Source organism: Lepidochelys kempii, chromosome 17, assembly GCF_965140285.1.
Source record: "Lepidochelys kempii isolate rLepKem1 chromosome 17, rLepKem1.hap1, whole genome shotgun sequence".
Classification (NCBI taxonomy): domain Eukaryota; kingdom Metazoa; phylum Chordata; order Testudines; family Cheloniidae; genus Lepidochelys; species Lepidochelys kempii.
In genome coordinates this window covers 6,171,738-6,196,042 of record NC_136396.1, presented here as the reverse complement: position 1 = coordinate 6,196,042, position 24,305 = coordinate 6,171,738, and the positions used below count along the sequence as shown (strand labels likewise).

At 42.5% G+C, this 24,305-nt stretch overlaps 1 protein-coding gene across 10 annotated transcripts in view; it reads left to right on the top strand.

The window, feature by feature from the left end:
- BCAS3 (BCAS3 microtubule associated cell migration factor) overlaps positions 1 to 23,622 on the top strand; it is a 500,892-nt gene extending 477,270 nt beyond the window's left edge. For 3 of the 10 annotated variants that reach the window (XM_073315905.2, XM_073315903.2, XM_073315904.2), the window contains 2 exons: positions 387 to 452; positions 22,538 to 23,622. In XM_073315905.2, coding sequence (XP_073172006.1) covers positions 387 to 452; positions 22,538 to 22,686 — 215 coding nt within the window. In that variant the 3' untranslated portion in view covers positions 22,687 to 23,622. Of the gene's footprint in view, positions 1 to 386; positions 453 to 5,026; positions 5,127 to 22,537 lie in introns of all 10 variants that reach the window. The other 7 variants (XM_073315906.2, XM_073315916.2, XM_073315908.2 and 4 more) reach the window with 5 other exon arrangements.
- Positions 23,623 to 24,305: the final 683 nt, after the last annotated feature.

The following is a 24,305-nucleotide window of genomic DNA, read 5'->3' as shown; positions in this document are numbered from 1 at the left end:
TCTCCAGCCACATGCTGCCAAATCAGCCATTTCCCCTTTAAAGCTTCTGTTAGCTGCAGCTAGCTTGAAAAAGAGCAACTGTATCTTTCACTGAAGTTTCTTTTGGGTCACACATTATTTAGGGGCGTTTTGAATGGAGACAATGATGCCGATACTAAAAATATTTTCAGTGTGAATTTAGGTTCATTGCCATTTGCAGAAGAAGCTGCAAGTCTCGTGATGTTTCTAAAGGGTGTGTGCGTACCAATAGACAAATCTGACTTTCTACCATTTGATAAGCTGGTCAATTGCATTTATTTATAATCAAATGTTGTTTTGGGAAAATCCTTTTTATTTTTTATTATTATTTAAAAACAAATTAAAGAAATATTTTATTTTTAATACAGACACAGCCGTTGAAGTAGCAGTAAAAAACATCTCCACAGAGAGGCACATGGCTTTGAAATGTTTTGGTATGTAACATAACTGCATTGTTATCAGGTCTTAACTTTTGCACAGAGAATATTTCTTGTTTTTAAAGCAAAACCTCTGTCAGCTTTGAAAAGGTTTTCGGAAATGTCCAGTACTCACATAAGATGGTAACAAAGGGTAAAAAAAAATATTAAATGTTTTCATTCATTTAACAAGCAACATTGTTTTATCTCTCTTCTTAACCAAACAAGAGTTTCTTTGATTTTTTTTTTAAGTCAAATTTAGGATTCTGCTGTTCAGAGCGGAGAGGTCACAAGGCCCTAATGCGTTTAGCATTGACTGCCCTCTCTTGTAGTGCGTCTATTAGTCAGTAATTTGATTTGTACCTATTCATTTGCAGTCCCTGCAGGAGCTCTGAGCTGGCCCCACGTATAATTGGTGCTGTCTCTATTTTTACATCATTAGATTAGCCCCGACTCCTGGCCACTTGTTGTCTGCGCTTGTCTGTCCATTTATACAACCTAATGTAACACAAAATTCATTACTGATCACATTACTTTCAACTCTGAAGCCAGCCTTGTGATAAACATTTTGTTAACCCTTTCTTGCCAGTGTGCTGGTTTAGAGGACAAATGCACTTTCTCTAGGCAGGAAAATCAATATAATAATAAAACAAAGTGGAATCACATTTCTAGATTTGTCATTCCTCTAGGAGAAAGAAATGGAAAAAATGTAAGAGGTGATTAAATGATTACTGTATCCATGCATCACCCGCTAGCATATGTGAAATAAGCCCAGTGGCATCCTTCCTGTCATAATATGAAGAAGTGGCACGCTACAGGCACTTAATTTGAAACTTAATTTCTTACTCACTGTTCTCCAAGTGTTTTAGGTCTTCTGTGCAGACTATAATCAAGTTATGACATTATTGGAACTGGACATTTTCCTTCCATTGCTTTGTCTCCGAGCAGTTAGCAGGAAAACAATTGACTTTCTCCTTAGAGATCTGTTGTTGTTGTTCAAATGATTAAGTAGATTAATTCTCTTACCGCAGTACATTGGTGTTCCATATGAAATTCTGAACAACCCTTCTTTTTAGTGTGGCTTCGTTCATGTTTGTCTGTCCTATATACTCTTATCCTTTTAAAGCAGTAGCCTTTTGGATCGCTGTGGCTTTTGCCATTGATTTCAATGGGAATGGGAGCAGGCCATTGGAGGGATTTGTTTGGGCCTGACCCTTCAAGGAGCTGAGCATCCTTTTGGCTTCTATTCTTGGGGGCGCTCAGTACCTTGCAGTGTCAATCCCTCAAGATGGCATTTGCTACTTAATGAAATAAATGTTGGTACCCGCAAAATCGATTGATTTTAACAAGTTTCTAAAGTCATTTTGTAATTGCATTGCATGGTTTGGAACACTGTCCATTTGGCTTTTTTACATGTTTATTCCTTTATTAAATCTTCCTTTTAAAAGATAAAGACAAAGCTCTAGAGAGTCTATGATAGGGAACAATCCTGCACTGGCCGGGGGGTAGAAGACTTGGTAGCCTAGTAGGACTCCTCCATCTCTAACGCCTGTAATTCTGAGGTTCTTTTTAGTGGCGCTTGCAGATATTTGTATGTAGGCTGCAGCTTGGGGTCTGAGTATTTCTGGGTAGGGGTAAATGGCTCCCACTATCCAGCATTTGAGACAGATTGATGTTTTACAGATTCTTTGTGAGCCAAATCCTGCTCTGACTGGTGGTATGATAGCAGAGCGAGGATGAAGGCATGTGCACAGATCCGGCAGGCCAGGGCTGCATTCCATAAGATGGGTGCATGTGTACTTTGCAGGTTTCAACACCCTGTGCATCCACCATCTGGTGGCTAGCACTTGCTGCTGCTAGCATCACGGTCCAGTGCACCGGGTGTCAGAAGACCTGGGTTCCAATTTCAGATGTGCTACAGACTTGCTTTGTGACTTTGGGCAAACAGCTGTGCCTCAGTGTCCCCATCTGCAGAATGGGGATAATAATACCCACTTAGTAAAGTCCTTTGAGAGCAATGGATGAAATGTGGTACATAAGTACTATAGGACTGATTCACTACTCCAGTTTTACGCCAGTGTAAATACACAGAACTCATTACATCAGCATAAAACTGGAGTCCAGCAGTGAGGAATCAGGCTGAAAGTATTCCTTGGTATTAACAATAGCCCACTTGGGGACGGGAGGCACAGGCTAGTGTCCTATCTTAGCACAGGCCTGTGCTTTATGGAGGGATCCTGCCCTCTTGCTTGAACAGTGTAAAGAGGATCCCAGAACCCTCTCACCTACCTCCTTAGACACCAGCTCAAGGTCTTTGAGCCTAAAAGGACAAATCCCTTGCACGGATTCACAAAGTCCCCAGAGTAGCAGGACTGAATGTGGTTCTGCTGCATAGGCGGCAGATCACAAAGAGGCCACACCAGGAGACTGGACATCCCCTCTATGCTGCAGAGCACTGCTGCAGACTTAAGGGAAGGGTGATATTAGCAAGTGAGTCCAGATCACGCCGATCCCCTGGCCAAAGCCCTTGCGTAGTGAGTGTGTAGCAGGCCACCATTGTTGTTACAGTCTGGCTGGTAGGAGAGGAAGGATGGTCCAGCAGTTAGGATGATACCTGCACCTCAGTTCCCTGTTCCACCTTGGGCAAGTCGTTTAGTCCCTCTGGGTATGTCTACCTTGCAATTAAACACTTGTGGCTGGCCCATGTCAGCTGACTCAGGCTCGCGGGTCTTGGGCTGAGGGGCCGTTAAATTGCAGTGTAGACTTTCGGGCTCGGGCTGGACCCTGAGCTCTGGAACCCTCCCCCTACTTGCGGGGTCCCAGAGCCTCACCTCCAGCCCAAGCCCCAAAGTCTCCACCACAGTTAAACAGCCCCTTAGCCAGAGTCCCGCAAGCCTGAGTCCACTGACATGGGCCACCTGCAGTTTTTAATTGCAGTGTAGACATACCCTCTGCGCCTCAACTCCCCATCTGTAAATTGGGTATAATAGCCCTGCTCTTCTTCACAGGGTGTTATGGGGATAAATATGTTAAAGATTGTGAGGCATGAATGGGGGGAGGTCCAATAAGTATTTTAGATAGATGGGTGGATGCTGAAGTAGTGATTGTAGAAATGGGGGGCAGGGACTGGCCAGATTCCCGGTTAGTGAGGGGGAAGGATTCCATCTTCAGGCATCTATCTTTCTATCCATCGGTATACACCCGATCGATCGATCTATCTATCTATCTATCTATCTATCTATCTATCTATCTATCTATCTATCTATCTATCTATCTATCTATCTATCTATCTATCTATCTATCTATCTATCTATCTATCTATCTATCTATCTATCTATCTACCTAATCATCTCAGTGTTTTATACTGTTGCCCATCACCATAGTATCTGAGCACCTTCCATTAATGTAGATTCCCAGCACACATTTTCTTCATGCATTGAAAATCGGTCCCTTTGCTTAATTTGAAACAATGTGCTGCAGTAGCTAAATCCCCATTCTGGCCTCTGTGTAGCATCTACGCCAGCCTCTGGTCATTAATGTGCTGTTCTCTGTAACGTGAAAGGAAAAGACCCAAAGTTATTGAAAAGCCCTCATAAAGTATTCATTGTGCTCATTAGGGGAAACAGGAGCGAAGGAAATAGAAGGGAAACCATTTAAGCAACGCATTGTTAAGCAGGAGAACTTTTAAACGAACACTTCTTATTAGAAAGATACCATAAAGTATGAGTCACATTAAACAACAAAATACACATTAACATGGCAAAATCCTTGTCAATAAATGGAAGGTCAAAGACCAAAACAGTGAAAATGCACCAGTCTGGGCCAACCTCTTGGCCCTGTGGTTTTTCTTTCACACAGCCACAGAGGCTCGTATTCCGCTGCTGCGTCCAGTCTCTTGCTCCTCCGACCTGCAGCTACCGGGACTGTTTTGTGGCAGCAGCTCAGTTCCTGAGATAACGGAAGTACTGCACATTTAGGAACAGCATTGATGGGCAACTGTAAAGTGCCATCTGAGCCTCCTGTGCCAAAGGAGGGCAGCATCAGTCTGTGGCATGGAGTGAAATAGCGGGACGTTCCATAGAAGACCCCACTTTCCATTCATAGGTGCACAGACCCTTTTCTACTACGGTTTCATAGAGTTTGCTGCCTCACTATTAATTAGGACACCGGTCATTTCCCTAATATGTTTCTCGAAAAGGCTATCCGATGAATAATAATCTGAACTTTCTGAAAATCTGGACTTGCTATCCAAGCCTGGCATTTAACCATAGTGTCTAAGGAACCTCACGGCCTTGGGCCCACAGCCCCACTCTGATGACCCATATTTGTTCACTCCACCCCTGGCACACTGGCTCAGCAGGCATAGCTAGCAGTGATACTGTTATTGTAGCAGTTAGAGGGGAACTAATCAGGAGGAGAGTGGGAAGTGGCAAGGGAAGTAAGGAAAGATCGACCGCCAAGTGAGGACAGAGACAACAGGGAGGAAAGAAGAAAGTGATTCATCTTAATGGAAGGCCTTATTGTAGATCAGCTGATTCAGCCCTTGCGTATTACTTCAGCTACTTCCTAATGCTTGGAATTGTCTTTTCTAGCGGCAACACTTCTGTCTGTAACCAGCAGGAGGTGATGTCTCTAAGTCAAATCCTGGGAGATGCTAAGCTCCCCTGGAAGTCAAAGAGTGTTGCAGTCATGGTATGGAAATATTATCCTTCTCTCCATTCCTACCCTCTGCCATGTATAATAAATAAAACAATAGACTTTTATTCATTAACATTTATGGGGAAATGTTAATATTAAACTGTAAGTGAAAAGCCATATCTTATTGAATTCTTCTGCTGTGTTATTGAAAGTCTAATTGCATTTTGCATTTAAATAAAAAACAGATGACTTTCAGGACACTCAGGCGGGCATTCTGTAAGTGAGAATTTATCTTGCGATCTAGGTAAACAATGTCTCATCATTTAACAGTTATTATAAATAATGGGGTTTTAAGCACTTTGCTGGGAGTTCATATTGGCTCCACACGGGTTGCAGTAAGAGAGAGAGAATTCAGTGATATCTTGCAGGCATCCGGTCAGAAGAGATTATATCCTGATCTCTCTTCTCATGTTCTAGCATTTTTCATCCTACTCTGTTTATAGTTGCTAAATGTTCTATGCTACTATCCTTAGACAAAAATAATGCAGATATAATTTTGCAGGCACTATTCTTTGCAAATGGAAAAATCTGCCAAGCCAAAGTGACACTTGGCCAAAAATAGAATTTGTTTAGGTCTATAGCATAATTCCATACAGGTGTTTTAGAGGGAATCATCAAACGAAATGTTCTTTTTAAAAGTTGGTTAGCTCAGAGATCTTCAACTTTTTTGCCAAGGGTTAAAGGGACACCAGGATAAAATAGATGTTGTTTTTAAAATAATCTTGACCTTTTTTGCTAGCACCTCCTTAAATTACACCAAATTCCATGATGATATAAGGAATAGATTAGAGAGAGATTAAAACCTTTTAACAAAATTTAAAACCTAAATGACTTCCCCCCCCTCCATTTCTGCTCTTTATTTCCTTTTTACACTTCATCTTAAACAATGAAAATAGACAAGTCTGTTTTTCTTTTGTGGCTAGCCAACTCTTAATGTTTCACTTTATGGTTCTCATACATTAGCAGGATTTTGATTCATCAACATTCAGTTACCAGTGGCACTTTTTCCTCATAAATTGCAAAATCTTCCTCTTTACCATGTCACTTTTCATATTGTGTCCCCCAATAGAGAGGGAATTGTTTTTCCCCTGCTGATAGAACTAGGTAGAACAGTGGAGGGACACTTTAAAACAATCATTCACAGCTGTTAGATAAGGAGAGTAGGGGTGAAATCATGCCCCTTTGAAGTCAATGGGAGTTTTGCCATTTACCTCAGTGAGGACAAGATTTCATCCTATGGGCCTGATCCAAAGCCCTTTGAATTTAATGAAAAGACTCCCATTGACTTCAGTGGGCTTTGTATGAAGCCTAGGTTTGTATCCATGCATCTCTACCAATATTAATCCTAATTGGTGCCTTCTTGTCAGTGCTGCTTTATAGACTGACCAGCAAGGAGAGTAATACTACAGCAGTTTCAGTTCTGGGAAATTTAGAGAAGGCTCCCTCAGCATTCATAGCTCAGTGTGTGGGATGTCCCAAAACCTCTTAATCAAAGGCATATGATTTCCAGCAACTATAGTAGCCATGTGAATCTAACACAGCATCTAGAATTGGCTAGACTGGTTATTTTAGAACATCTAGGAAATTCTATTAATGCCATTGGCATAGGCAGCATTTGGAAACACATGCTTGTAGAAATGTCTCTTTCCACCAAGGAAGTTGTTTGTAGTATTTTGCCTCAAAAGGCAGGTGAGTCCTTCTCCCCGGAGCACTCCCACAGTAAATGGTTTATTGGCATTTCCATTGTTCAATAAGTGTTTTCAAGATCTGCCCAATAGTTGAACTTTGACTGTTAAGTTGAAGACTATACTGTGGTCTTTAAAGGGCCCGCTGGGGTCGGACACTGCACCTATAGCCGTTCCTGTCGGTGTTTTGTCTGGAAAAACTCCAGGCAGGAAGAATGTGCCCGGGGGGCCACTAAAGGAGAGGACACAGAATTAGCAACTGCTCCCACCCATTGCAAAGACGTGTGCTCCCTCAGCTCAGCCCACATGCTCCAGCATGGCACGTGGTGTGGGGAGGGGTATGAAAAGACTTCAGTGGGAGCTATAAAAGCTGAGCACATTACAGAACTCTTGTCCAGAGGAGACTAAAATGTGGGTGACTTCTTTAGAGAGAGAGAGAAAGGCAGTCTGCTAGTCAGCGTGAGATAATGGAAAGCTGCTGAGCCCTCATGCCTACCTCAGAATCCAGATGTGGCCTTCTCCCATGTGCTGAATAGGAAGTCCCAGAGAGTCTCTCCCTAAATGCTCCTCATTCCCCCAGTGCTGTCCCAAATCAGACCACAAAACACACCCCACAGCTTCCCCTTTCCACTGCCAGAACACCTTGTGCATGCCTTAGCCTGGTGAGGGAGCTCTTCCCATAGAGTCCCTTGTTCACGGAGAAGAATTCCCTGGTCTTACATTAACTCTTCTAGACTTCATGCAAGAGCTACGTGCTTGTCTGTCTGCAGCACATTCACACATTTGGCAACGTTTTAAAATGTGGAACTTAAAAAAAAAAAAGCCTAATGTGTTAAAATCTATTATTTTTAAATGATTTAATGATTTTTAAAATAAGGTTTTCTAATTAAAATGGATCCTTATTTTAAGCAGTTGATAGCTGCTCTCTGCTTTCAGGAGAGCAAATACGAATATGCTACACAGATGCATCTGCGTTAACTGAGGGCCAAATTGTGCCTTCACCTATAGCTTCCATCAGGGCGCCCATGCACACGTATTTCCAAGGTCAGTGTGGTACTGTACGGGTCAGACATTCTGCAACAAGTAAGAAAAAGATAGGGCCTGATTCTGGTTTTTAAAGTATCTTGAGCCCTCTTTTAGTTAGTGCCTAAAAATAACGGAATCCAGAGGGTGTGTGTGTGTTTTGGCAGGCACAATCAAACAGTTAAACTAATTAAATAGTTTATTGTGGGTGCAATTATTCGTGGGTCAGCAAAAATTAAAGGACATTTCTGAAAATCAGGCCAAGGTTGAAAAACTCAGCTGCTTAAAGCAACGTCATCAACTTTAATTTGTAAAAACGGACTAATTTGAAAAATGGTGAGATCCTGGTGGATCACAGGTGTTCACCCCTCTTCTGCCATTCCCCCCCTCCCAATCTCAATGACTTATGTTCACTTTCTAGCAATGGGGAAACTTGTTTGGACAAAGTATTCATACACTCCACCTTTCCAGCCATCTCTGCCTCTGGGCCCCGCTTTAGAACCAATCTCAAACAGAGTCCCATTTGAGGTGTTCGTGAAATATTTGGATACACATTTGGGGTTTTCTGACCCTCCAGTTCCTGGGTGGGACTGGAACTAGGATGGTGGACATACAATTTAAAAAAAAAAAAAAAAGCCTCCTCTCTTGAGATTTCTGTCTTCATTTTTTAGATACAAGAGGCTCAGATAGTTTAATAAGCATCTGGGACCAGATCCTCAGCTGGTATGAATTGTTGTGACTCCATTGACTTCAAGAACTATTCTGAGTCTCGCCAGATTATCATCTGGCCTCCAAACTTTTATCTGCTTCTCCAAACCAAAGCCACACACTGAATAATTTGAGCTTTCACCATCAGGGCATCCTTCTCCCTCAGGAGAAGGGCACAGAGTCCTTCTGTAGCTCTCCTTACAAAAGGGTCACTATGTCATAGGATATTAGAATCTATACCAGGATGATTTTGGTCTGCAGTACTCCAAAATGAATTGCAGCGATGAGGGACTCAACAGTACTGTTTTTGGCAGAGGTACACACTTTTACATACCCCTCCTCCCACACACACACAGAGAAAACAAAACTGTAACAGCACAAAATGTGTCCATTTCCTGAGTTATTCAGTACCTTCTTTTTCTAAATTAGGATGTTAGGGGATCCAATCATAACGAGGGGTGAAGCAAGTTTTAGACATAAAAGAAATTGCGATGGTTTTGAGGTTTAGGCATGTCTGAAATCTCTCGTTCAGCGTATCAGTGAAATGATGCCCAGACTGTGAGGTAATCACCATATTTATTATGTTGACATTCAGGAAGCTTTTCCATGATCAGATTGTTTCCTAGGACTGTTGAGTTGGGGATGGAAAAGCAGGCAGTGCTCATCTTCTTGAGCTGCTGTGATCAGATGAAAATAAGATGTGCCATAGTATTGCTGGGGGACGCAGGGTCCCAGTCCCACAAGGGGCTGAGTACTTTCAGCTCGTGTTGACGTTAGTGGGAATTGAGGGTGCCCTGCGCTTTTCAGGATCAGGATCGTACTGAATAGACATGCTTTGGGCCTCAATGCTTTGACAAAGCCCTGGCTGGGATGATTTAGTTGGGGATTGGTCCTGCTTTGAGCAGGGGGTTGGACTAGATGACCTCCTGAGGTCCATTCCAACCCTGATATTCTATGATTCAAGCCTGTATATTTCCTCCAAAACTTTTGGGCAGGACCAGGCAACCTGGAGCTCTGTTTCCAGCAAAGTGGCAGAACAAAATTTAACAGCATGGAGTTGTTAAGGGTTGTGAACCATACAAAATAACATTTGAATTTGAATTTCTTTGGCAGAGGGGTCTCTAATGAGCAATCAGAGGCACTCCCACAACCCTAGGAACAAGAGACCAGAACTAGGGATTTTAATATAGTGTTTTCTCTGTACATGCTTTTGGTCTCAAATACACAGATGGGCTGCTTGTGTAATTGAAGATAAAAGATAATTCTGCTTAAATACATGAAAAACATATATGCACACTGGCTTGCAGCAGGAAAACATATATTAAATATGAGAGGGTACATTGTAGATCTCAAGATTTGAAAGCAAATGAAACCAGTTGGGAGACTGAAGAGTAAACTTTTAGTAGCAACATATTGTGACTTTGAAGTTCAGGGTTGTTTTTTTCCCTCCTCTTAAATCAAAACAATTACATCTGCTTCTTCATTTACGGGGGGTGGGGGAAGAACACACACTTTTGGAAATCTTGCATGAACAGTTAGTACATTTCACACTGTGTAGTTCGGCTACAGAAATATGTTTTCTATAACTTTTAGATTGTTCTTTTAGCTTTTGAAACTTCACATACTAGCTAAAATGAGCAACTTGTGTTTTGAAAGTGCCATTTAAGTAGCAAAACGTCTTAAACCTCTTTATAAAAATATACAGCTGTATGAAATTTGAGATTATTTTTTAAAGCATTACAGTCATCGTGAAAGTGCCTATCATGAAGAATATTGTCTCTCTAAATGCTTAGATCCTTTATCTGGTGCACTTTTAACCTTCCATAAAATGTTCAGAGTTGAGCCTGGCTGTATGCCAAAGATTTGGGTATCTTACTGTTTATGTACATAGTTGTTGGGAGTGTTTGGGGTTTTTCTTTTTAAAGAAAACACAACAAGCTCAATATTTTTTGAAGACAAAATGCTTTAAAGGTGCACACATGAAAATGTTTTATTCTTGTCTCAACCATCTCATCTTGCTTGAAGTCAGTCCAGACATTTATGTAAATTCAGATGCCCTCTTAATTTTTGTAGGTGTTAATCATTTGGCATTTTAGCATTGAAATAATGCACTACAGAGTAATTGCACAATCTCAGTTGATTTTTGATGTTCAAAAGACTCTGTCTTCAGCCCTTGGGGTACGTGTTATCTTCAATATCTCCTCCTCCAAGTTGTTAGACCCTACCACCCTTTTTTCCTGACACGCCAGCTTTCATCTCCAATGCGTTACATTGTAGAGAATTCTATGTGGATTCAGCCTTAGAGTTGTTGTAAGATAATTTGACTGTCATGAATATTTTGCATAGGCCACTGATTTCCAATTTCATAGGCAGTGTTTGCATGTCTTTTCTACTCTGAAAATGTAATGTAGCCCCTTCTCTTGGGTCTCAGCATCTTTCCTGTTGGAATGGTGTGAAATAAATTCATACAGCGATTGATTTTCAGTATTAAAATATCATATCTCTGCATTTCCTCTTTTCAAAGTTGTCTAAGGTCTGTTTACTCAAACGGCTGATAAAAAAAATTGCTACAATTCTTAGTGCTTCTGGGAACTTCAAATTTGTCACAACCCACTGGAGCTTCTTTAAATCAGAAATTAACAGTCAGACTATGGTTCTGCTGCTCCCAAAGCACAGCCCCTCGAACTTGAGCTCACGGAGAATCTTCGTTAGCTTTGATCAGGCCTCTGACACACATCTAAGCAATTCTTCTGCTGTCCAACAGAGGGCAGTCGTGCACCTATATGCTACCCAATTCATTGCGGTGAAGAAAAATTTTAACACCTGAGAAGGACACCAAGTTTAACTACGATCAAACTTTGTAATCTGATGGGAAACATCCTTCCATTTGCTTAATTGCTGATAAATTTAAGACAAAGTAGCTCTTTTTATGAATGGGTCTGAAAAAATGGTGTGCCCCCAGCTGGCTGTGTAGCAGCTGTATGAACACGAAAATGAGACCAGCCCTCTAATTTCCAGATAGAGGAGACATACATGCCATTAAAAACAGCAATGTAGAGCTGGCGACGTGAGCAGCTGGAGGAGCTTGCTTCCCAAGTGTGTCCCTGGTGTCTTGGACAGGATCCTACGTGGGGCAGTGACGCGTCTATTTTTAGCGCACTAGCTCAGTCAGAGCTAGTGCCAGTATGTTTCATTGAGACAGGAATTGCACCTCCAGCTTGAGGCGTAGACATCCCCTTCAATGAGAGCAGACTTTGGTCTTTGGAGCTTCATGAAAGTTCTCGTGTGTGAACACATCCTGTTCAGTTGAGTAACTGTAGCAACATTACAATAAAAATGCTTTACTAATCCTTGTGTTAGGAAGAATCGTGTAGTTCATAAACATCTGGAAAAGCAGATCCTCAAGACTGCCGCTTGCCTTTTACCCTTCATTGTACATGGGACCCTTTTGGACACGAATCCAGATGGCAGAATCTTCATAATTACTATTTATTATTTGTAATAAACCGTGCTTAGAATTCAGATATTGGAGACCGATTGTGGCAGACGCCGTACAAACATGCATTAAAACAGTCCCTGCCCCGAAGATTTTACAATCTAGGTTAATAACAAGAAGATATAGAGCATCCCTACTGCCTAATACTTGGATATTCTAAGCAAGAGGACATATACAGTGCCCTGATTCTGAATAATGTAGCTGCAGGGGGGACTATTTGCTTTTCTTCAAAACAAAAGGAAGTTGCTTTGATTGTTAAATGAAGTTCTAATTTTTGCTTCTGAACTGTTCTTCCAAAAGTTGCTTGTGTCCCCAGTGAAGTGTCATCTAACCCGGCCTTTTTAAAGAGAGACATCTTATTTCTCTTGTCCTATGGTATGATCAAATACCAGTTTTGCATCCTAGTTTCACAAAAAGGCAGAGAGTAGATTCTAGTGCTTCTAAGCACTTCCAATTTAAATTTGGATTGTAAAGGACCCTGTGAAATAATCCCAGTGAATGACAGAAATAGAACTCAGAGCTTCAAACATTAGTTGCTAATATGCCATACCGCTTCCTTGATTCCTAGCTGTTCATGGAGGAATTCCTAATGAATCTTCAGAAGTCTGATAGACTTTCCAATGTGCACTAATTCTTGCACTTCCTTCCCTTCCCCCACAACTCAGACCCTTGCTGGAGACCTTGTTCCTTTAAAAATACCGTCTGTATAACTCAAAAATGTTCAGCCCAGAAAAAGAAAAAGGGAACTTGACATTAGTTGAGCTTGAAAGGTTTGGTGCTGTGAAAAGTGACTGACGTGTGAAAAGAAGCTACAATTAGTTCTTTCCCCAAGCACTCTTCCATTCAGTCCAGGGTCACTCCTTCAGCAAGCTGAGGGCTTGAGTGTAATGTGTTGTGACAGTTTGAGTTGATGAAGAATAATTCTAGTATTCAGAGTTGCTGCTGCTTCCCCACTACCCTGACACATCAGGCTGGCTGTCATTGTATCATTTATCCAGGCTGCATCTCTGCCATGCTGTACAGGAGTTTGTGCCATTCTCAGTAGGTAGAGTAAAGGGTCAGCTCTTCCAGCAAATGATTTTTGAGGATATTTTGAAACTGTGCTTAACAGCCTGCTGTAGGGGAAGTCAAACAGAGAGAAAGGAAAAACCATTAGAAGAAATAATGCACTAGAGATGAGATTTTTGAGTAGACATAAAGGAGATACCATGGCTTCAAGTGGACCACTACCGAGAGAGCACAAATAAGAAAGGCAGCATAATTTATGAGTGTTCCGGGCAAAAGAGGGCTATATAGATTTTCTTTAGGCATTGAATTAATGTGCCATATAAAATGGCTTCACATTTAGGCTTGGCAGGGCTTTATACCTTTCTAGATTTGCTGTAGTCCTTTGACAGTTCCTGAAGCTTTTTTGAATTGAATGTACAGCAACCTGGCTTGGACTGGTGCCTGGTGTAGCTTGTTCTGCTCCGACACATACCTGAGGATCACAAGCTTTGAGATAGCGCCATTCCTCCCGCCCCCATCGTTGGCACGAAGGTTAATAAAAGCAGAGGATTATTTTTGCAGTACGCTGGGACTGCAAGGTAGGATCAGGCTTGGTATTTGAAAACTGAAGGCAAATATTAGCAGAAATAAGTATTTCCTACCAATTTCTGGCAGTTAGCTCACTAATGCAACAGAATACGGCATGTGCTGTGTGCACTGAAGGAAATAGATCACTGATGCTGTTTTCAGCCTTTGGCAGGGATGAAAACAGGACAGCATGGGGAGGGAGTTATGGAACACAGAGAGCCATGCATTTGAGTTCCTATTGCTCTGTTAATCGGGTTTAGATTGCAGTAGTACCTGAAATGTGCTCCACACTTTCCAAGCACGGAGGAAGGTGTGCCTCCCGTCTAAACCTGGCTCACCCCCTGCAGCTGTCATTCAGCCTCAGTGGGCTCAGTGGTCATCCTCTCCCTACACATTCCACAGCTCTTACTACAGGTCCCCTGTTCGCCCAGCTCTGTGATTCAGCAGAGCAACAAAGTGACAACAGGAGTGGTAGGATTATGGTCTGATGAAAAAATCTGGGACCTAGAGAAGGCCACAAGAAAATCATTATTATTAGAGTTACATGCCTCTCTGGGGCACCCATCACTGGGCTGTTACCTTTGTGTATATGTGTACCTGCACAGAGACAGCTACTTGGTGAGTGCCTGCTGGGGGCCTCAATCTAGGTGGCCTGTATAGAAATGAGGGTGGGGAGTTCATTTTGTTTACACGTGGGATAGAGGCCAAGATTTTCGAAAGTGACTTGTGGCCAATGTGAAACTCCTTTCAAGGGGCCTGATTTCCAGGAAGTGCTGGGCCCCCACCCTTGGGAAATCAGGCCTCCTTAAGGTGTCTTCCTAAACTATTTGTCACTTTTGAAAAGCGTGGCCAGAGTGAAAGCAGAAAGAAGCCTCTTCTATTAAAACAAATAACCAGGCTTTGTACCATATACTCTGGGGATGGAGGAATAGATACACAGGACGGTGAGAGGCTGAGGGATGTATTCATCTGTGTGCAGTGCTTTATGAGTATATGAGCACGAGTCTTTTCCTAGGAACTTATAATCTGTTCCAAACAACCACTGATAAAATGAGTACCTTCGCGGTGGGCATCCAGAGTTTACACATCACCCCACTGTATGAGTGAGTCGTTGCCAAATCTGGTAAAATATCTGCTATTTCAATGTGTCTCTTGTTCTTCGGGTCCAAATCTTGCTGTCAGCATTTTGGGTGAACCTCCTCTGCCAGGCTTAGAATGGGTGCAGTAGTATCGGTCTAAGGAATGGTCTGTATTTTCTGATATGTTAACTGAGCATGAGGAAATATGATAGGGTTCTTCTCTGAAACGTACAGTGAAATAAGTATTGCAAGCTATTCACCTCCCTACTCTAGCCACTAAAAACACGGCTTCCTGCAGCATTTCCCCTCCTGCCTCTTCGGTCCTGGAGACGTTTTCAGGAGAAACAAATTCTTTCACTCCTTCTGTACTGGGAGATAATGGTCCTTGTTCTGATCTGTTCTACACTAGCATGCCTCCATTGATTTAAGAGGAGCATAATCCTGGTTTGCACCAGCAATAGATGAGAATCAGTCCCCCAGCCTCCCAGGGCCACGGAGCCACATTGACACAAATCTGCACATTAGCAGGTAGAGAATAATTGTTGACAGTTTTGTCTTTCTTCCCTTGTTTTTTGAGCCCCACGGAGCCTGTTTCCTTTGACATCTGGTAGATGTGCAGCATTGGAGATAAGTTTTTTGTTGTTTCTCTCCTCAACACAGTCAACTCACATGTGCCCTGAAGCCCTCTATTATTCTGTGATTCCCATTTCCTCTGCTGGTGGCTGTTAGAGTGAGTGTCATAACTGAGAAGAGGGCTTCTCTGAGCTCTCCTGAACTGGCTTCCTCCTCATCTCTTCAGCAGACATTTCTGCCCCCCCCCTTTTTTTTTTTAAGGCCAATCAGAACTTTGTGAGTCATTTCCTCTAGGGATGCGGGCAGGTTTTAGTATCTATGTTTCCAGTATTAGTGTTTATTTGTATTTGTGTTTATCTTTCACAGGCTTTTTAATGCCTCAGGGAGCCATTTATGGGGCCAAAGTAATGCAAGTGCTGGTTTTCTCACAGTATTTCATTTCCTTGATGGTGGAAATGCTATGAGAAGAGCAGGTCTTGTGTTATTTTGACCCCATAAATAGCTCCTGGAGGCCCCCTTCTTCCTTCGCCTCTCCATTTTGCATACCCTGAAGGCTCAACCCTGGTTTTCTTGCCTCAAAGCAGAAGCAAACTGAAGGTATTGCAAATAGCCAGCAAATCTATAAAATGGAATGTGTTTTATGTGAGACATGATTTGTTGGCTAGCGTACAGGCCCGTTAAAGTGCATCATAAGTTGTTTTACTGCTACGTTTAAGGAAGTTAATACATCTTGGCAGTGTGTACCTGTGGAAATGTAGATGAAATAACCTGCAGACAACCTAGGGCCAAGTCCATTCCTGGCATAACACATGATTGAAGCCAACAGAATTACACCAGGGACAGATCGGTCTCCCAGTATTTGAGCAACGCTCAACTCCCACAGCCAACATAAGCAAGGATGTTCTAAGCTAAGGCTGCCATTCTGCCTTTCACTCACTTCCTTCTGCAGGTGGACTTTGGTTTTGGTTTTGAGTGAACTTAGCCCTCTGCTTATCCACAGAACAGGTACAGCACGGGCAGCAGCTGTGCGAGCTTCCTTACAGCTGTGCCAATGACCTGGAGGGTTCACCTCTGGAGTTGAGAAGGCACTAGAATAATAATACGTTACACTTCCATAGCGCTGGGCAGTCAAGGATCTCGGAGTGCTTTTCAAAGTTGGGTTAGTAGAATTATCCCCTTTCTATAGACGAGGAAGCAGACATGGCAAGATTAAGGGCTTGTCTACACTTAAAACACTGCAGCACTTCAGTGGAGACATGACCTACACTGACTGGAGAAGCTCTCCCGTTGGCAAATGTGCTCCACCTCCCTGTGAGGCGCTAGCTAGGTCGACCCATTGACTAGAGCTGTGTGCACCGAGGGTTAGGTTGGCTTCGGGGTGTGGATGTTTCACACCTCTAAGTGATGTAGTTATACCAGCCTAACTTCCTAGTACAGAGTAGGTCTGAGACTTGCCCAGGGTCACAGAGGAAGGCAGTGGCTGAGTAAGGAGTAGAACAGAGGTCTCCTGACTCCCAGTGCACTAATAAGTCCTCTTTCTTCAGCATTCAGTCCTTCATCTGCCTGCTGAAATTGCCAGCTAGATCCACATGTGAAAGTGGGTGTTTCTATGTGAGCATCCGCAGTATGATTGTCAGATATACTTCACATGAGCCATACGATATTAAAGACTTTTGGGCACTGCCAATCTGGGCTAGATTTGAATTCGCAACCTAGCAAAAAGGCTCATTATCCCTTGAGCCATCCATGCCCCCGGCATGATGTCACTTTTGGGGTCCATGCATATTTTAGATGCGTGCTGCACCTCCTCCACCCCCACTGTATAAATGGAATAGTGAAGAACAGAACTTTTAAGAGGGAGATTTTCAAAGGTCCAAAAATATCCAGTTCCCATCTGTGCCTTTGGAAATCTCCCCCAAATTCACTGGCTTTGCTTGGTTTATGTCACAAACTTAACATTATTTAAAGGAGCTTTTTGTTTCAATTCCTTTATATTCTTTTAAAACAGTAGATTTTAAAAAGATGGAAAAGGGAAGAAATAGGAAGTAAAATCTTCACCATTTAACATTTTCCCCTGTTTTGATCATGATCATATTATAATTTTTGAGAGTGTAAAACAGTATTGGACTAGGAATCCTTTATTTTCTGTAAATCTGTCTGTCCTTTGATAAATGAAGTCCCATGCGAATGCCTAGTTTCAAGGGTTTCAATTGGCAGAGATTTTTTTTCTCTCTGAACTGTACATACGTGAAAGAAAGAAGTGGTTTAAACTGGAAATGCTGAAATGTGTTTAAATAGACACCTCTTAAGAATTGTTTGACAATCGTCTGAAGGTGGATTTTTGTGTTCTCATGAGGGTTGATAGTATTCTCCTGGGAAGCTTAGGTGGTTGTCTCACCAAATTTTAATTTCGTCTCTAGCACACATGCACGTTGCTTTGTTACTGCAGGGTTCTTAAGAAGTGCTGCTGGAATTGATTTGCCTTTAAGGAAAACAATATTGAAAAAGCTGCTCTGAGAACGATAGACGTATTGAAAGGCTTGCAGGGACTGTGCAATGATATATAGGAGAAAGAAAGATGGCCAAATGTTGGGTGGAAGCTTGGCCCTATTCAGGTCAATGGCAAAACTCCCATTGACTTCAGTGTAACCAGGATTTCACCCTTGGACATTTTCCTTTTAGCCATCAAGGGTACTGCTACTGTAAAGGTTATTACTTCTGTACCCATACAATACAAATAAATGATTTGTCTTTTAACTATAACAAAGCCTTTCTATGAGCCTGCATCCCTTGACATACACAAGCCCCAGAAGGTCATGGAAACTAGTTCTGTCAAGTCTTTTCAGAAAATAGACTGGCCATCTGGCCCCTTCCCCTTCCTACAGCTGGGTGGTGTGAAACAGCTTGCTTACAGGATATTAGCACTTTTTACTCCACTACACCCTATCCTGAGCCTGTCCCCTGTTTTCTACCCCAAAAGCTGGAGGACAGTCTTCAAGACACTGGGTCATTCTTTTGTCCCTGGCAGAGCTTCAGAATGGAGCTTACGTTGACTTTGGACCACACATCCTTTTGCCTAGGGAGGTTCTGGAATCTCCACCACTGGAGGTTCTTAAGAACAGATTAGACCAATACCTGTCAGGAATGGTCTAGTTATTACATAGTCCTGCCCTGAGTGCAGGGACTGGACTAGATGACCTCCCAAGGTCCCTTCCATTCCTACACTTCTATGATTCTATCCCCTTTAAAATGCTTCCTTATCTGATTGACATTCAGGGACATAATGACCATGCTGACTTTGTCCATTGATGTAATAGCCATGAGCCTCACTGCCATATTTACAATGGGGTTGGTCTCCGGTGACCATGAAATGCCTAAGCCCACGTTGTGTAGCTGCTCTGAGGGGCAGAATAGGAAGCAGCCTCCCCAGGTGCATGCAGGGGTAGAGAGCCTGGGTTCCTCTTAGTGGTGCTTTATAATGTAGCACTTGGGATTTCAGCAATGGTACCTTACATATCAAAGTATGTTGCACCTCAGTCTTGCTGTGTAACTGGCTCCAGAACAAGTGTACACATAATGCTGAAACGTTTGAGTGAACTCAGATTAATCTGTAGGGCGGAATTTGCATCAGTGGGACTGGGGACATAGACTCACAAAGATGCAGAGCATGTCCCCTGATCCCCAGACTGCTTCTCAGTGGAGCACAGAGCAGTATGTCTGTAGGCTTTAGGCCTCTTTGATCCCTGTGTTCTGGATGAAACCAAAAAGACCTCCCCCTCTGCATAGGGGAAGGGCCAGAAATACAAGGGGATCAGCTAAATCCAGGAGACAACAAATGAAAATACAGGAAGGTAGCGTAGGTCATAGGTTTAAAATCAGGGCTTCCAAGGGGGACACAGAGCAAAGAACCCCAGACAGTGCCCACTGCTCCTCAAACGAGTCCAGGGAGCCGCTCGGAGGAACTCTGCCAGGAGACACACATAGGCTTTAGGGTGAAAACTTCCACCCAAGGCCTGTTGGTTTTTTGATGTGTGCCTACATGCGGCCAGAACTTGGGTCTTTGTTTCTACTTTAGCCTTTAACTTAGTCACACAGTTCATTCTCATTTTTAACCTGATTTGTGCATTGTTGCGTTACAGTAGCCTGTAGAGGCCTGAGCTAAGAGTGAGGCTCCATTGTGATGGGCGTTGTACAAACACTTAGCAAGCCTGGCCCTGCCCCAAAGAGGGTACAGTCTAAATAGCCAAGACAAAGGGTGGGATGGGGAACGGAGACAGAGAGAGGCAGCCCAAGGATCACACCAGGAGCTCAGTGTCTCCTGACTCCCAGTCCAGTGCCCCATCCACTAAATCTCAACTCCTCTCCAATTTTCTTGGGTTTTTCTCAGTGCTGTTTTACTCCTTGGCACTAGCCCCCCCGGCTCCCCTAATGGTGGCGAGAAGTAATGCAGGCAGCCTCCCACGGAGAGCGCTCTTCTTCAGTGACTGTATCCTGGCTTGTAATGGAAAGGTTAAATACATGCAGTAAAATACATGCAGATGAGTGGCCTAATTTTTAGAGGTGCTGAGCACTGTCACCTTGCACTGAGAAGAGCAGGATCGATCATTGCTTAGCACCCCTGAAAAGCCGTAAGGCTTTGATTCTCAGGAAAAAAAAAATCCCCTTTAAGGTACTAAGTAAATCACTGAGGAATGGTTAATACAAAGGCACTGTTACTAAAAAAGGCTGGAGTTACATACAGTAAAATACATGCAGATGAGTGGCCTAATTTTTAGAGGTGCTGAGCACTGTCACCTTGCACTGAGAAGAGCAGGATCGATCATTGCTTAGCACCCCTGAAAAGCCGTAAGGCTTTGATTCTCAGGAAAAAAAAAATCCCCTTTAAGGTACTAAGTAAATCACTGAGGAATGGTTAATACAAAGGCACTGTTACTAAAAAAGGCTGGAGTTATGTAACACCTCAGCCAGAATCTCATGCATTCTTTCCCCCCACCTGTAAGCTGACATTTTGCTGCTCAGCGTTTGGGCTTTGGGAATCTACAGTACTGCTGCATCCTCCTTTTTTTTAATGGAACTGAAAATGCAGCACTTGCCTGAAAATCAATTATGGTTTTAGAAAGAAAGAGAGAGAGAGGAAAGTAACCTCGTAAGGAGTTCAACAGCCCTAATGATGTTTGATTGGAGCCTACCCATGTTCTATCTTATTGGTGATGGCTACACAGTGAGTGAAAGCTCTGACGTGAGACATTTAACCAAGCCAGCTGTGTGCAAGGCGAGATAAAAGCACAAAATCAGCCAGGAGCAGCATAGTGTTCTTGTGGGATTCACCACTCATTTCTGATTCAAATGACTGTTTTTACTTCCTGAACTCCTGGGACAGTTAAGAAATGAAGGAATATGAAGACATTTATACATTGTACATTCCTTAACAAAACACCGGCAAGAAAACCATGATTAGGGCATTGTCACAGCAGATTTGTTTTTTGGTGTAACCTATTCCAATTATCTCCATTGCGAACTACTTCCATGATCAAGTACTAAATTTGCCACATCTTACTAGACCAGGTGTCAGTTCAAATGGATCTATGATCCCATGTATGCACATGTACCGCATATTAATGCTAAGAGGAACGGTGCACTGTTAGAAAGGTACTTGGGTGGGGTGTTTTTTGTTTTCGTGACGAAGCTTGTCGCTGGGGCGGTGCGTTTTACTTATATGCTTGTCCTTGTCTCTGAGTCTCAGTGCAATAAAGGGACTGTCGTAGTCTTTATAAATGAGGTAGAATCCCACTGTAAGACTGAACTCCGTGAATGGCAGAGATACAGTAATATTTGGCAGTGACAACGTTTAAAATCATTCTCCCAAATCCTGCAGTCCTGTACTCACTTCCTAGCCAGTCCTTGTTCAAGAAAAACTCCCATTGAAGTCAATAGGAAAAACTCTTTGTCTGTCAATCTGTGGGCTCCCTGTGTTTATCCTGTGCCCATCACCATAGTAGCACAAGTGCCTGTCAACATTATACCAATCCGGTCAATGGCCTACAGATAGACTGTGGGTTTTTTTTCCAATCCCCCCCTTTCCCATAGCAGAATTATTAGGGGCTTTACATCATAGGTCTTAACTCTTTTTATCCATCCATCTCGAGTAAAGGTTGAGTAGAAACAGAGTGCGGAGCGTGGGCTTTGGCTCTCACTTTGCAACTCACCAGAATATTTGTTATAATCTGTCACTGAGTGGCTGGGAGAGGATGCTTGTGCTGTACGTGTGGTCCTGCCTAATATCACCGCTGCGTGCCATCGTTGAGTGCTGGAGAGTGTGATACTGCCCAGTCGCATTGCCTGCACGCTGCCACTGAGTCAATGTTTGGATTCAAGTGGCTCACGCAGAGTCAGAGTTAGAAATGATGTTCTGCCCACACAAAAATATGAGTGTTTCGAGAGTTAAGACCAGCATGGGAGGAATGATATGTGCATGACTGCAAGAGGGAAATAAATCCTGTCCAAATGGTAGTAACCTTAGGTCCCTGGGCCTGTTTACAGACTCTTCCAGCCCTCTGCAATCAGTACAGTTTCATCACCTTTTTGATGATGTAAATTAAATAGACACTAACCATGATCATTTCTGCTTTCTTCTTTTGCTTTGAGACATTAGCCCTAGCAGACAAGCACCCAGGAAAGTTTGTTGTTTCTGTTTGCCTCAGAAAACACAAAGATGCTTCCCACTGTATGTACAGCATAAAGAAGTTGTGGAAAATCCTTTTTTAAATAGGCTGTTGAATTGCATTGGTTGAGTGCGGTTGTTGCAGGTCACAGTTAGCGAGTATCACAACTGAACTCCTTTTCTAGTCCAGTCACATCACTAGCTCTGCCTGTTGAGTGAAGTTATGCCATTGTTTGTCAGTAGGACTTCTATAATTCTCCTTAGTTCAATCTTGCAAATCTCTGAGTTTGGATCTTAATATATTGCAAATCAATATACTTGTCCCCAAGGACGAGATTAGACACCACATCTGAAACTGAAATACAAGGTTTAGATGTCTTAAACTCCATTTTTATTCAGTCTGAAATATAAGCCTAGCGAAGAAGTAGATGTGATGCCTCGGGAGTGTTTCGTCAAATCACCCAGTAAAAGGTGGATGATGAGTGAATGCAATGTTAGAACAGTGATACAATAAACAGATTTGTCAGTAAAATGGCCTTCTAATGGCAAACGTCCTTCTTTTATCTGAAACATTAACCAGGGCCTGTTTTCTCGTTCCATTTCAGAGCTTCAGCGAGAAGGAAGCATAGAGACTCTCAGTAACAGTTCTGGTTCCACCAGCGGAAGCATTCCACGCAATTTTGATGGTTACAGATCACCTCTCCCGACAAACGAAAACCAGCCTCTAAGTCTTTTCCCTACAGGATTCCCTTAAATTAGCCAAACATACGAGGAGAGATTCAGACAGGCTAGCCCAATGTCGCTCCATCTAAACAATTTTGATGTGTATTTCACCCACCAGTTAGCTGCAGTGTTGGATGGTTCTCGTTACACTAATAAATATTGATGACTCTTCTGCTTAAAGTCTTCTTAAAATATATTGGCAATTTATTGAGTTTGTTTTCCCGTGCAATATTGATAAGAAGAGACACTTTCTGCAATCCTTACAGCTTGTTGGCTTCTTTTTGGTGTGTCCAGGAAGAGACTGTTTAGAGGAGAAATACTTTTGAAACCATTTTTTGGCTGAGCCCATGATTTTACAACCGTTACCTGCTTTTCCGTGCTTAAAAAAAGGGCATCTGCATAACTTGAGTGGTGAATTAGCCATCCAGCCGGTGAATTCTAGCTGTTTGCAAATTGAGGAGCATTGAAAAATGAACTGATGGAAGTGAAAACTTGAGGACTGTCTACGAGACAGATGGTGAATAGGACTGATATGTTATTACTTCATTTATGCATCTCTTTGCTGTCCTCCTTTGGTTCCCTGCTGATATTAATTGATGACAGGAGTATTACAAATGAAGAAGTTTCTTTTTGTTCTTGGGAAGAATTATCTTTACTGCTCCAGTTTGATTCTAGTCATGTATTTTAGAAATGTACTTACTTGACTAACAGAAGTCATAAATATCTCATAGTCAGTTATAAAAATTGTTCACTGGAACTCTACTAGCTGTCCGAATGTGCATGTGTCATTGAATAAATCTAAGTTTAAACCAACCTGCTTTAGTGTCAGTGTTCCTGTCGTTTTAGTAGGACGTGTGTATGCTCCATGTATATTCCTGTATCAAATAGTATGTGCTTATTTACCAAGAATTGAGATCTTCCAGGCCTTAATTAAACCCACCTAAGAGCACCAAACTAGATCTGTTGCATCCTTAACTGTCAGCCATTGATGCCAGGCCAAACTTTTCAAAATGGATGGCTTAAATTAGGCACCTGGCATCAAAATAAATGGATGTCAGCACTTCCGAAAACCAGGCCAACTATTTAAATGCCTCAATATGGGTTTAGGTGCCTAACTTTCGGCTCCCAAGTAAGAACATTTTGGCCATAGTTCTTTGCAAGTTCATTTTTCTGTTCTTTTTTTTCTATAAAGTAGTTATTTTTAAAAAATAATCTCAGTGGACGCATGTTACAACCTGATAATCTGTTATTCATGGAGATAACATCCAGCGCTGGCTACTTGTACCTCTTTCACACTTCAGTAAGATCCGAGACACACAGCCCAGGAACCTCCATAACGAGACCTTTGTGGAGTCTCCATTGAATTCGAAGAGGTCGCAGGGTGAACGATCCGGCCAATCTTTACAGACTGTAGTGACAAGAAGCTTCCACGAGATCATTGCAAGGAGCCTCTGTTCTCTCCAATGACTTTTATACCAGTTGAGGATTTGACCCATTGACTTCAATGGAGCTAAGCTGATTTACATTAGCTGCGAGGGCCTGACCCTCTGGTTTTGGAACATTGACTGCACAGCCATTTGTTAACATCTATTGCATTAAATAAAGTGTTAACTATAAAATGAAAGAAGCTGCAAACCCATATAATATACA